Raw genomic sequence first — 13,062 nt, forward strand, 5'->3', positions numbered from 1 at the left:
CAGATGTTTGGGGCAGTGTTGACTATCACTCGCCCCCACTGCCCCACGCCTCAAAGTCCAGGCTTTGCCCTTACCTGGACATTTTGCGCAGCATTGACCTGCCTTCCTCTCCGGCCTGGTGCAGGTGATTTGGGGGCATTCAGTCGGAGTGCAGCGCACTGTCCCACTCTGTCAGGAGAGAAAACATCAGATGCGATTTAAAGGACAGCTCTGACAGTTCACCAAACCTGGCCCAGATGCTCCAAAGAGCTTGACAGGTTCTCATCTGCTAGCCCACCTCTCACCAGCATCAACGCCCAGTCTGCTCCAAGAGATTCCTGGACAAACAGAAACTGATTTCACAGCCACATGTACAGAAACACACAGACACACACATGCAGACACACGGACTTAGTCCAGCTTAGCCACACACACGCACAGTCCAACACACACGTGACATCTGGCACACAGTCCAATACACACACATACACAATCGGCCTGAATTTTACCTTTGGCAGGTGCGCACGATTGGTGGGCCTGGGATCGGTCAGGAAACTGACCGCCGACTGCGATTGGCCCCCAACTGCGATTTCAGGCGGGCTGGCCAAGCAATGGCCTGCCAACGTGAAATGTGCGCTGAAATGCTCAGCGCTGCAGGGGTGGGAAGAGGTCGGAGGATGAGGTTTCCGTGGGAGTGGGTGAGCGCTGTGAGAAAGCTCCCTGAAGGCAGACAGCTGCCTCAAGGAGCTGCAGCCCTGAAAAAGCCAAAATAAAGGTTTTAAAAGCTGAAAAAAGTGCCCATGCATCATAATCAATCACCTGAAACTATAGCTGATAATAATGCTGTCCACAGAAATTTATTTTTATTTTATTTCCTCACGGAAGTTTCATCCTGGCCTTGAGTGAGGTTTGATGAAAAATACAAAGGCTGCTTGGCCGATTCACCCGTCCGCCAACTGTAAGGTTGGACAGGCAATGAAAAATTGGAGTCATTTGCACTGTTAATGGGTTTAATTGCCCTCTTAATTGTCAGCAGGTGCGCCTCTGACTTTTGCGCGGCTGTCGAGCAAAATATCGCGCGATGACGTCGGGACGCTTGCCCGATGTTTTCTCGCATGATTTTACGTCCGATTGGATCAGGCACGCACCTGCCCGCTGGATGTAATATTCTGCCCACTGTCTGGCACTGTCCACGCACATCCACAAGGGGCAGGAGAAGAGCAGGGAACTGGTCTTACCTGGCAGTGACAGTTCTGGCACGGACTGTCTGGGTCAATGAACTCCTGCCCGTTCCTGTAGTGTCGCTTGTTATATGTGCATTGGTTACAAGATGGGCAGCAACCTCCTAGGAAACAAGCACTCTGGCAAATTAGATCAAACATCCACGGACCCACTAACTGTAACCCTGACCTTTCTCCTGACTCCCGACCCTTCATCAACCCCCTGAACCATTACCCAACCCAGCACACAAAAGCCCCCCAGCCAACACCTAACCCCTCCACCCTCTGACTGTACCCAACCCTACACACAAACCCCTGATCCTATACCCAACACCTGCATCCCCCCGCCAACCTATTCTTGTCCCAGTAACCTACCCCCGATGGATGCGCAGGCATTTGTTAGTTGAGCTCGATTTTGATTGTCTGTGATACGTACTGTTGTTTGAGCTTGGATGTTGGCATGAGACAGGCGGGCACTGCCTAGGTCTGCAGGTGATGTTACCATTAACGCAGGTACAAGTGGTGCACTGGCTCTCCTCCAGATCCCACTCTGCTCCATCTTCATACTCTAGCCCCTGTACGATACACACTGACAGAGCAAAAAACAAACATACACAAACCTAAATACAAATATAACATTTTAAAATGTATTTTCAAAAGGTTTTCAAAAATCACGAGGGGTTTGGACAGAGTAGATAGGAAAAAATGTTCTTGTAGGTGGAACAGTCGAGAACAAGAGGTCAAAGATTTAAGGTAATTAGCAAAGGAAGCAGTGACGACATGAGAAACAATGTTTTCTAGCAGCGAATGGTTAGGATCTGGAATGCACTGCCTGGAGACTGTGGCAGAGGCAGGTGCAATCAGGACATTCAAGAAGGAATTGGGTTCTTATCTGAAAAGAATGTGCAGGGCTACGGGGAGAAGGTGGGGGAGTGGCACTAGGTAAATTGTCCCTACGGACACCTGGTGAAGGCATGTTGGGCCAAAGGGCCTCGTTCTGTGCTGTAATAATTGTGATTCTGAAACGTGAGCAGAATTTTCAGAGCAGTTTATTGTCTGTGGAATAGCCTGAAGCCTCCTCAGTGAGATGGAAGCTCTGAATAAAAACATTTCTTTTTTCACCTTTGTAGTTACAGAGCATCAACAACCAGGCAGGGAAATGCCTCAAGGAAGGCCATTGTAATTATAATAACACTGAGTTAACACAGAGTGGTGAAGGTAAGCACTCTACAACAGTCTTCTTCACGCTTTGGGGATCAGTTCACTGCTTTGCGGGGCTCACTGACCTCTCTGCATGGGGCAATCTACCAAACAGCAGGTAACAAACATTGGAAGTTAAGACTACAGCCCTTATGCCCACCAGCCCCTCCACTCACAACCAAACTGGGGCACAGGTTTGGTAAACTTCGCCCTGTGAGCTGTGCCTGAACCAAGTTGAACTAGCTTGAGTGTCTGAATTCAGATGAGATGAGATTGCTGGGCCCTTAGCCTGGGTTCCTGGGTGATGTCTAATGCCGTGTGGTCATGAGTGCTGAGGACCAGCTGGTGCCCAGGCCTCGTCCTCGTCCCTTCTGAGTGCCCTTCAAATTTGCGTGCACCTGGAGACCGAGGGTCACAGAGCCATTTCCCTCAAATCAATGCATTGAAACTAAATGGGACACAAGGGGGGCTTAGGGGGAAAGGGGACATGGGGAGGAGTCAAGGACATGGGGCAGCAGTGGGGACATAGGGGGTGGGAGCAGGAGAGCAAAGTCAGGAACATGCGTGGTGTGGGGGGTTGGGGTCTTGGTGGGTTCGGGGGTGTGGGGGGTGGGGGGGTGGGGGTGCGCGGACGGATTGGGGTGTGAAGTCAAGATTGGATTTATTGGATTTTCTTACTTTTACGGTTTGGGCCATCAGTCCAAACACTGAGTCAGAGGGTCACCTACCTTTACACGTGGGGCAGCACTGGTCTGGATCTTTGAACGAGTTATTGCAGGTCAGCGGATGACAGATTTCCTCCTGACATCGTACATTTCCGTTCTAAGTAACAAACATTTCAGACACAGCATCTGCATTTTTCTGTCATTATCTCAACAATCACCTCCGGCCCCAAAACTCCCTTGCCCCAAATGACTTCCTTGCAATGCCCACTCCCTTCACCTGTTCCTCTAGCCTGCTGGGACACATTCTCTGCAATTCCCTCCCCAAAACTCTCTTCCTCCCTCAGTACTGGCCCCTCTGACAGTGTGGCACCCTCTCAGTACTAACCCCTCCGAATGTGCTGTGCTCCCTCAGTACCACCCCACTGACAATGCAGCATCCTTCAGTACTGTCTTTCTGATGGTGCAGTGCTCCCCCAGCACTGTTGCTCTGACTGCAACACTCCCTGTTGAGGCTCGGAGTGTTAATACATCCTTATCTGTGAGAAAGCTTGTATACACACCTTTGCCCCTGTAGGTATCTGTATGTTTTCCAAATACTCCGTAGGACCCTTTTATTTGATATAAAGAAACACAGAATCATTGCACAAGAGCATGTACTCACTGAGCAGGTACACTGAATGCAGGGTCCACCAAAAGTGGGATGAAACATCTGGCCATTGCCAATCAGGACACTCTCATACTCGCACACTGAATGGGGTGGGGGTGGGGGGGAAACATAATTGATCATGGCACAGTATTGCTGCAATACAGTTCTACACAAGTGTTGCATCACTGAGTTTCACATGAGATAATCTCAGATTTAACATCCTCACCAATCCTAAAAGCAGGTCCGCCATGGTTCAATGTGAGAATTCACTTGCCTGGCATTGAGGTTATCGACAACATAAGCCAGGGATTGGAAAGAGAGCCCTCATCCCTGTTTCCTGACTTGTTGGAATAAGTCACATGCCATCACACTATCCTCCTGCCTTCAGTAGCTGGGTGAAGAGACTGTCAGAGCTCAGCTCAGGTTACTAAACCAGATCATTTTATTTAACATTAAACAGGGGAATGAATGGTATTTAGTGTATTTACAAGCTTTACTATCTCCTCAAAATATCATCAATGCTTCTCCTGCATTAATCTTCATCATCAAACTGATCTTTGAAACCTGGTTGCAGTTATGTAGAAAAAAATAAGAAGTCTTGCATTTCCATCGTGCCTTGCACAACCTCAGGACATTCTAGAACACTTTCCAGTCAATTCTGAAGTATAATAAGAACATAAAAAATAGGAACAGGAGACGATCATACAGTCCATCGAGCATGCTCCACCATTCAATATGATCATGGTTGATCTTGGGTTTCAACTCCCCTTTCCTGCCCGCTCCCCATATGGAGTAGAGAATTCCAAAGATTCACAACCTTTTCAATGAAGAAATTTCTCATTTCAGTCCTAAATGATCTGCCCCTTATCTTGAGACTGTGCTCCTTTGTTCTAGATTCCCCAGCCTGGGGAAACAATCTCTCAGCATCTACCCTGTCAAGAACCTTCATAATCTTGAATGTTTCAATGAGATCACCTCTCATTCTTCTAAACTCCAAAGAATGTAGACTCAGTTTACTTGGCCTCTCAGGAAAGGACACAGCCATTTCATCTAACTATAAACAAGCCAAATATATAGCTGAGCGTTAGGCAGTTTTAATGTTGTTTGTTGTGGGATATTATCAAAGTCAACAGTGTGTGACCATGAAAAATAAGCCTAGATACATTGCTATGGTTACATTAGTGCTTTAATATAGGAAATTGTCCCAAAGCATTTCCTTCCAGGGAAACCTACTGGCCTGTTCCAAATGTTTCGAATGTAGGGTTCGCCATCCAAGAACAATGACAGAAAACAACTGCATCATTTTACCTTGGTACAGCAGCCTGCTGTGTATATCTCCTGCAGAAACTGCTTGCAGTGAGCAAATTAGCTCTCAGTATGCTGGGACTAGAAAGGTAAGATCCACTGAATATTCTGTCATAGATAAAAAGTATCATTTTTGAAAGCAGTTCCATGCAGCACCTTGTGCTCCAGATGAGAAGAGTTTTGAAGTTCAGGGAAAGGTTGCTTGATCCTGTAAACTTGCCAGTTTATATCACTAAGAAATCTGGCATTCTCCATCTATCCTACAAATACAACTGCCCTTTTTATTTAGGTTTCTCATTAGTCTGTGTCTCAATGGGTCTGTGTTGGACATCCTGGTGAGTTGGCTGTTGGATATCGAGTGTTAAGAGTGAATAGACAAACCTCTTTGTATCTTAAGAGCAAGAAGTTTTCCAATATAAACAAGATAGTTTTGAACTAATGTGAGGGGAATGCGCAACTTGAAAGTGCTTATTTAAAGAAACATGTGACAGTGATGACATCAGACACAATTGATCAAAACTTTAAGGGTTAGGGTAATAAACATAGGTAAGTGATCCATTAGTATAGAAAGTTAATAGTTGATAAAGCCTGTTCTTCAAAGTGATTGGGGACATTTAGGTCCGAAAAGCTTGTTTAAGGGAAGCAGCTTTGGAATAAACAACCACAACTGTTTAGAAGTTTGTCTTCAAAGGATTTGAAGATAGATACATCATGAGGTCTGATCTGTTACATGTACTTTTGACTTAGGCAAATAATGGTAAATAGTTGTTTGGTGGTACAGAGCTTGAGTACTGCTGAAAAGAGAGACATGTCTAAGCTTTTCGTCTTGCACTCATCAGGACACTTGCAGGAATATCAATATAAGGGAGAAAAAACAACAATTTATACTGTATGTGAAGAAAATGCTGATTGGTTGGCAAGTGGCGTTGCCATTGAGAATGGACCACTGATTGTGACTGATAGTTAACTGCCAAGCATAGTTTGAAATTTAAACCAGGCAGCTTGACCCTGATTGGTCAAGGCATAGCCCTAAGGAATGAGTCAACAAATGGCTTATTTTGTTTAGCTGAAACAGGTGCAATGTGTGTACATGTTCTTTCTGTCTGCAAAGAACAGGGTCCTGTGTATTAATATATGTAGCTTCTAATACACGCAAATGTGCCACATTGTGAGCCCGGCTGACAATCTTAAATTGGTTGTCAGTGTAATTCTCAGCAAATTGAGAATTGTTTAGCAAATTCTATCCAATTGTGGAATCACATCTGATGCCGGACACTGTGTTTTGAGTTTTGCAAGCATGGCCTGGTTTGGGTATGATCTGTACCCTGCCCATTGCGAACAACAGCTGGAACATGCTATTTGATACGATCTGCCAGTCTTTGGGATGTATGACCTACCATCACACTTCCACTGAAAGTCATATACCACAATATTCATTTGTGTGATAGGCAGAAAGTTTTTTTGGCTTGACAGCAGCATCCTGTTAGTGACGAATATCACACCTGTTGCTACTGCATAGTAGCAATGTAAAACAGCTAGCTTCACCTGTTGCTCAAAGTTTTGCGAAACCTTGCCCTTCCAGGGTAATCTGAGGTAGACTGGGCACTTTTCCGGACTGAAAGTGACGGCCTTAGGACCGCTCATGAATTTGCAAGTGGCAATGCCACTTGCCAACCAATCAGCGCTCTGTTCACATACAGTATAAATTGTTGTTTTCCCCCTTATATTGGTATTCTTGCGAGTGCCCTGATGAGTGCAAGACGAAAAGCTTCGGCATGTCTCTTTTTTCAGCAATGCTCAAAACATGGTATTTAAAGGTTTTCGAAATTTCTTCAGAAAGCCACACGCAGGACAGAAGTTGAGGCTGAAAGCTACTCTCTGAGCTGGGTTGAGCAGATTCCTCACAATAAGTAGCAACAAAGTCTGTTCTGTATACTACACAACGAAGTCTCTGGTGCTTCCTTGAATTTTGGTAAACAGTAGAAGGAAGGTGATTGTAGGCTAACAATCGGTTGTGTTTTTGGGTTATTTCAGTAAGGGATAGTTTGAGGTTTTCTCAGTGGGGTTGATTAGGTGTGCATTCTAATGATTTAATATTGATTCTTCTATCCATAAATTGGGCCCACCAGCATCAAACCCCCAGGTTGCCAAAGGTTACTCACTGTCACATGATGGGCAGCACTGTCCAACCAGATTGGCTGGATGACTGCAGCGAACAGGTGGGCAATTACGGTCCATTCGGTCACATGACACATTGCCAGCCTATCAGGTAAGAGAATAGTGACATCATCAACTGCAGGCCAATCGCAACAATCAAACTTTGAATTAGAGCAGCCAATCCCCATCCATGTCCCTTTTATATCCAAAGCATTAAATCAAGTATCAGAAGATCACAGGTTGGTTGTGATAAAATGGCCGACACCCACTGTACAGAAACTAAACCTCAAACTTCCCCAGTCCCAGCTGGCAGCAACCCCCAGAATCCCAACACCAGAATACACAAACAGAGGGAGTGCAGAAACCAAACACAGGAACACACAAACCGAGGGAGTGCAGGGCCACAACAGTTGGCGACCAATCAAACTGTTTCAGGCCTCAAGCCTCCAGGAGCAATTGACTTCCCCACCTATGCTCTGTCAAATGAGGGGATTGCGGGAAGGCAGGGGAAGTCAGAAATAAGTCAGATCATGACATGTCAGACAGGGAATGTTGTAAATGAACTCCATCTCATCAATGCCAAGTAGTACAGGGGGGGAGGGGAGGATGTCGAAGGAGAGGAAAGGCGAGGTAGAGGGGGGGAGGGGTAGTATGGGGATGTGGTACATGGGTGAGGGGGAACGAGGGGCGAAGAAGGGAGGGGTGGTGTGGGGGATGTGGTAGATGGGGGAGGGAGAGGGGTTTTGTGGGATTGGAGCTGGGCCCAAGATACATGGGTGATTTCTTCCTTCTGTTACTTCCCTTTTAACCATGTGCTTTATGTGGGATCCAGGCGAGCTGGAACAGTCAGACAGTGCGAGAGTTCCTGTACTCACCTCACAACGACACCTCAGGCAGGGATTGGACTGAGGCGTGAAGAGCTGTCCATCACTGAAGGTCTGAGATTTGTACTTGCACTGCCCACACCTACCAGACAAGACAGACAGCTCAGTGCTCATCATCCATGACTTTCCTGACCCATCTCTAACCCGCCAACAGCCCTATGTTGAGCACAAAGAATCAGACTTTCCACAGGAGGATAGGCTTGGCACAGCTCCCAGAGTGTGGGGGATGTTGCACGTTCCACAGGAAGAAGTCGACATTCAAGAAATTAACCCTCAGATCCAGTCTGAACCCTCGGCTTTTAACACCCTGCAGCTTGCCCAACATCTTCACCAAGACACCCAAACCACACAGACTGGGATTACACCGAGTGCGGTACTGAGTAACACAAACACCAGGATCACACTGGGTGTGATATTGAGTTTCACACAGACTGGGATTACATCAGATGTGGTACTGAGTCACACACAGACCAGTGTTACACAAAGTGTGGTAGTGAGTTGCACACAGACTGCGATTAGACTGAATGTAAGACTGAATCACACACACCAGGATTACACTGGGTGTGGTACTGAGTCACACACACACACCAGAATTACACTGGATGTGATACTGAGTCACACACAGACTGGGATTACACCAGGGGCAGAATTTTTGGGCCAGTAGGTGGCTGCGATCGGCGGGCTCAGGGGCGGCCAGGGAGTGGACTGCAATCGGGCCCCGAGCGCGATTTTGCACTAGTTAGCCAATTAACGGCCAGCCAGTGTGAAACTCGCGCTGAAAGGTTCAATGCTGCTGGGGTGGTTGCAGGAGGAGGGTGAGCACTGAAGTCAGCATGGGGGAGTGCGGAAGGAAAGCTTCCTGAAGGCAGGGAACTGAAGAATTTAAAATCAATAAAAACAGAATATAAAATCTGGAAAAAATGTTCACGTGTTAGAATGAGGCACCTCAACATACGGATGATGAAACTTTTTTCAAAACATTTTAATCTTTTAAAAAATTAATCATGCAAACTCCATCCTTACCTTGGATGAAGTTTCCTCAAAAATGCAAAGGCCACCTGGCCGATTCAGCCACCCGCCAACCGTAAGGTTGGACGGACCTTGAAAGATCAGAGTTAATTACAACTTTAACAGCCTCAATAGGCCTCGGGACCCTCACTCGACATCATCCTACGCATTTCATGTCTGATTGGGTCTGGTGTAAACCCACCTAAAAATTCTGCCCCAGGTGTGGTGCTGGGTCACACACAGACCGGGATTACATTGGGTGTGGTGCTGAGTCATACACAGACTGGGATTACACTGGGTGTGATGGTGAGTCATACACAGACTGGGATTACACTGGGTGTGATGGTGAGTCATACATAGACCGGGATTACACTGGGTGTGGTGCTGAGTCATACACAGACTGGGATTACACTGGGTGTGGTGCTGAGTCACACACAGACCGGGATTACACTGGGTGTGGTGCTGAGTCATACATAGACCGGGATTACACTGGGTGTGGTGCTGAGTCACACACAGACCGGGATTACACTGGGTGTGGTGCTGAGTCATACATGGACCGGGATTACACTGGGTGTGGTGCTGAGTCATACACAGACTGGGATTACACTGGGTGTGGTGCTGAGTCACACACAGACCGGGATTACACTGGGTGTGGTACTAAATCACACACAGACCGGGATTATGCTGGCTACTGAGTCACACACAGACCAGGATGGAACTCGGGGAGAGAGGCTGCAAGGTTCTTGAGCAAATTGATATAAGGAGTGACAAGGTATTGGAGGTGTTGACAGGTTTAAAAGTAGACAAATCTCCAGTTCCAGATGATTTGTGTCCCAGACTGCTGAAGGAGGCAAGGGGAGATTGCAGGGGCTCTGATCCAAATTGTTTATTCCTCTCTGGCCACGGGGTAGGTGCCAGAGGACTGGAGAACAGTTAATGTAGTTCCACTATTTAAGAAGGGTTGGTAGAGATACGCCACGGAACTACAGGCCAGTGAGTCTCACGTCAGTGGTAGGGAAACTATTGGAGAAAATTCTGAAGGAGAGAATCTATCTCCACTTGGAGAGGCAAGGTTTCATCAGGGATGGTCAGCATGGCTTTGTCAGAGGGAGGTCATGCCTAACAAATTTGATTGACTTTTTTGAGGAGGTGACCAGGTGTGTAGATGAGGGTAGTGCAGTTGACGTAGTTTATATGGATTTCAGCAAAGCCTTTGACAAGGTCCCAAATGGGAGACTTATAAAGAAGGCAAATGCACATGGGATACAGGGTAATTTGATAAGGTGGATTCAAAATTGGCTTAGTAGTAGGAGACAGAGGGTGATGACAGAAGGCTGCTTTAGTGACTAGAAGCCAGTGACCAGTGGCACACCACAGGGATCTGTGCTGGGTCCCCTATTATTTGTCATTTATATAAACGACATAGATGACTATGTGGGGGGTAGGATTAGTAAGTTTGCGGATGACACAAAGACTGGCCAGGTGGTTAACAGTGAGGTTGAGTGTCTTGGGCTACAGGATGAAATAGACGGGATTGTCAAATAGGCAGATAAGTGGCAGATGGAATTTAACTCTGAAAAGTGTGAGGTGATACACTTTGGAAGGAGTAATTTGACAAGGAAGTATTCAATGAACAGCATGACACTAGGAAGTTCTGAGGAACAAAGGGACCATGGATCTCTGAAGGCGGAGCGGCATGTTGGTGGGGTGGTGAAAAAGGCATATGGGACACTAGCCTTTATCAATCGAGGCATAGATTACAAAAGTAGGGAGGTCATGTTGGAGTTGTATAGAACCTTGGTGAGGCCACAGCTGGAGTACTGTGTGCAGTTCTGGTTGCCACATTACAGGAAGGATGTGATTGCACTGGAGGGGGTGCAGAGGACATTCACCAGGATGTTGCCTGGGATGAAACATTTAAGTTATGAAGAGAGGTTGGATAGACTTGGGTTGTTTTCGTTGGAGCAGAGAAGACTGAGGGGTGACCTGATCGAGGTGTACAAGATTATGAGGGGCATGGACAGGGTGGATAGGGAGCATCTGTTCCCCTTAGCTGAAGGGTCAGTCACAAAGGGACACAAGTTCAAGGTGAGGGGCCGGAGGTTTATGGGTGATGTGAGGAAAAACTTTTTTACCCAGAAGGTGGTGACGGTCTGGAATGTGCTGTCTGGGAGGGTGGTGGAGGCAGGTTGCCTCACATCCTTTAAAAAGTACCTGGATGAGCTTTTGGCACATCATAACATTCGAGGCTATGGGCCAAGTGCTGGTAAATGGGATTAGGTAGGTAGGTCAGATGTTTCTCACATGTCAGTGCAGACTCGATGGGCCGAAGGGCCTCTTCTGCACTGTGTGATTCTGTGATTACACTGGGTGTGGTATTGAGTCACACACAGACTGGGATTACACTGGGTGTGGTGCTGAGTCACACATGGACCGGGGTTACACTGGGTGTGGTACTGAGTCACACACAGACTGGGATTACACTGGGTGTGGTGCTGAGTCACACACAGACCGGGATTACACTGGGTGTGGTGCTGAGTCACACACAGACCGGGATTATACTGGGTGTGGTGCTGAGTCACACACAGACCGGGATTACACTGGGTGTGGTGCTGAGTCACACACAGACCAGGGTTACACTGGGTGTGGTGCTGAGTCACACACAGACCGGGGTTACACTGGGTGTGGTGCTGAGTCACACACAGACCGGGATTACACTGGGTGTGGTGCTGAGTCACACACAGACCGGGGTTACACTGGGTGTGGTGCTGAGTCACACACAGACCGGGATTACACTGGGTGTGGTGCTGAGTCACACACAGACCGGGGTTACACTGGGTGTGGTGCTGAGTCACACACAGACCGGGATTACACTGGGTGTGGGACTGAGCCTGCCCTAAAATCGCAGACCTTGAGACCAGTGCCCCTCCTCCAGTACAGTAAAGCCATTGAGTTGAGTACCTGGGGCAGCATTTCCCTGGTTCTTGCAGGGGATCCTTGCAGGCCACAGGCTGACAGGTTACTGGTTCACAGTGAAGGTCTCCATCCTAAGGAAAGAGCAGTAAACATCAGACAATCCAGAATTTGTACATGTCTCATGGCAACTCCCCTCCATGGCAGCCCCGACCCATGGCAGCCCCGACCCATGGCAGCCCCTCCCCACGGCAGCCCCTCCCCACGGCAGCCCCTCCCCACGGCAGCCCCTCCCCACGGCAGCCCCTCCCCACGGCAGCCCCTCCCTACAGGACCATTCCTTCCATACAGCCTCCTTCCCTCCCTCCCCAAGGCCCTGTTCCTTCCATCCAGTCATAATACGATGATTTTTTTGATGAGTCAGTGTGGAGGGAGCTTTATTCTGTTTCTAACTCATGCTCTATCTATCTGTATTGCAATCCATAATGCTAGTGTTCGTCATCTGACGCTGTTTAAAGATCAGGTTGTCAGATTCCTGTGGTTGTTTAAGAAGGAAGTCAACATCCTGGGGGTTATCATTGACCAGAAACTGAACTGGACTTGCCATATAAATACTGTGGATACAAGAGCAGGTCAGAGGCTAGGAATCCTGTGACGAGTAACTCCCGAAGTAAGCCTGACTCCCGAAAGCCTGTCCATCATTTACAAGGTACAAGTCAGGGGTGTGATGGAATACTCTCCACTTGCCTGGATGAGTGCAGCTCCAACAACACTCAAGAAGCTTGACACCATCCAGGACAAAGCAGCCCACTTGATTGGCACCCCATCCACAAACATTCGCTCCCTCCACCACTGACACACAGTAGCAGCAGTGTGTACCATCTACAAAATGCACTGCAGTAATTTACCAAGGCTCCTTAGACAGCACATTCCAAACCCACAACCATTACCATCTAGAAGGACAAGGGCAGCAGATAGATTGGTTCACCACCACCTCAGAGATCCCCTCCAAGCCACTCAGCATCCTGACTTGGAAATATATCACCATTCTTTCATTGTCGCTGGGTCAAAATCCTGGAACTCCC

The 13,062-nt window shown here is 47.6% G+C and overlaps 1 protein-coding gene across 1 annotated transcript in view; it reads right to left on the reverse strand.

Annotated features, from left to right (window-relative positions):
- Positions 1–13,062, reverse strand: part of LOC121285937 (kielin cysteine rich BMP regulator) — a gene marked incomplete at its 5' end in the record, with an annotated part of 176,900 nt that overhangs the window by 48,995 nt on the left and 114,843 nt on the right. Inside the window, 8 exons of the mRNA XM_041202897.1 lie at positions 75–168; positions 1,218–1,324; positions 1,636–1,788; positions 3,128–3,221; positions 3,726–3,811; positions 7,178–7,277; positions 8,048–8,138; positions 12,026–12,111. Coding sequence (XP_041058831.1) covers positions 75–168; positions 1,218–1,324; positions 1,636–1,788; positions 3,128–3,221; positions 3,726–3,811; positions 7,178–7,277; positions 8,048–8,138; positions 12,026–12,111 — 811 coding nt within the window. The remainder of the gene's footprint in view (positions 1–74; positions 169–1,217; positions 1,325–1,635; positions 1,789–3,127; positions 3,222–3,725; positions 3,812–7,177; positions 7,278–8,047; positions 8,139–12,025; positions 12,112–13,062) is intronic.

This window comes from Carcharodon carcharias, chromosome 13 (genome assembly GCF_017639515.1).
Source record: "Carcharodon carcharias isolate sCarCar2 chromosome 13, sCarCar2.pri, whole genome shotgun sequence".
NCBI lineage: Eukaryota > Metazoa > Chordata > Chondrichthyes > Lamniformes > Lamnidae > Carcharodon > Carcharodon carcharias.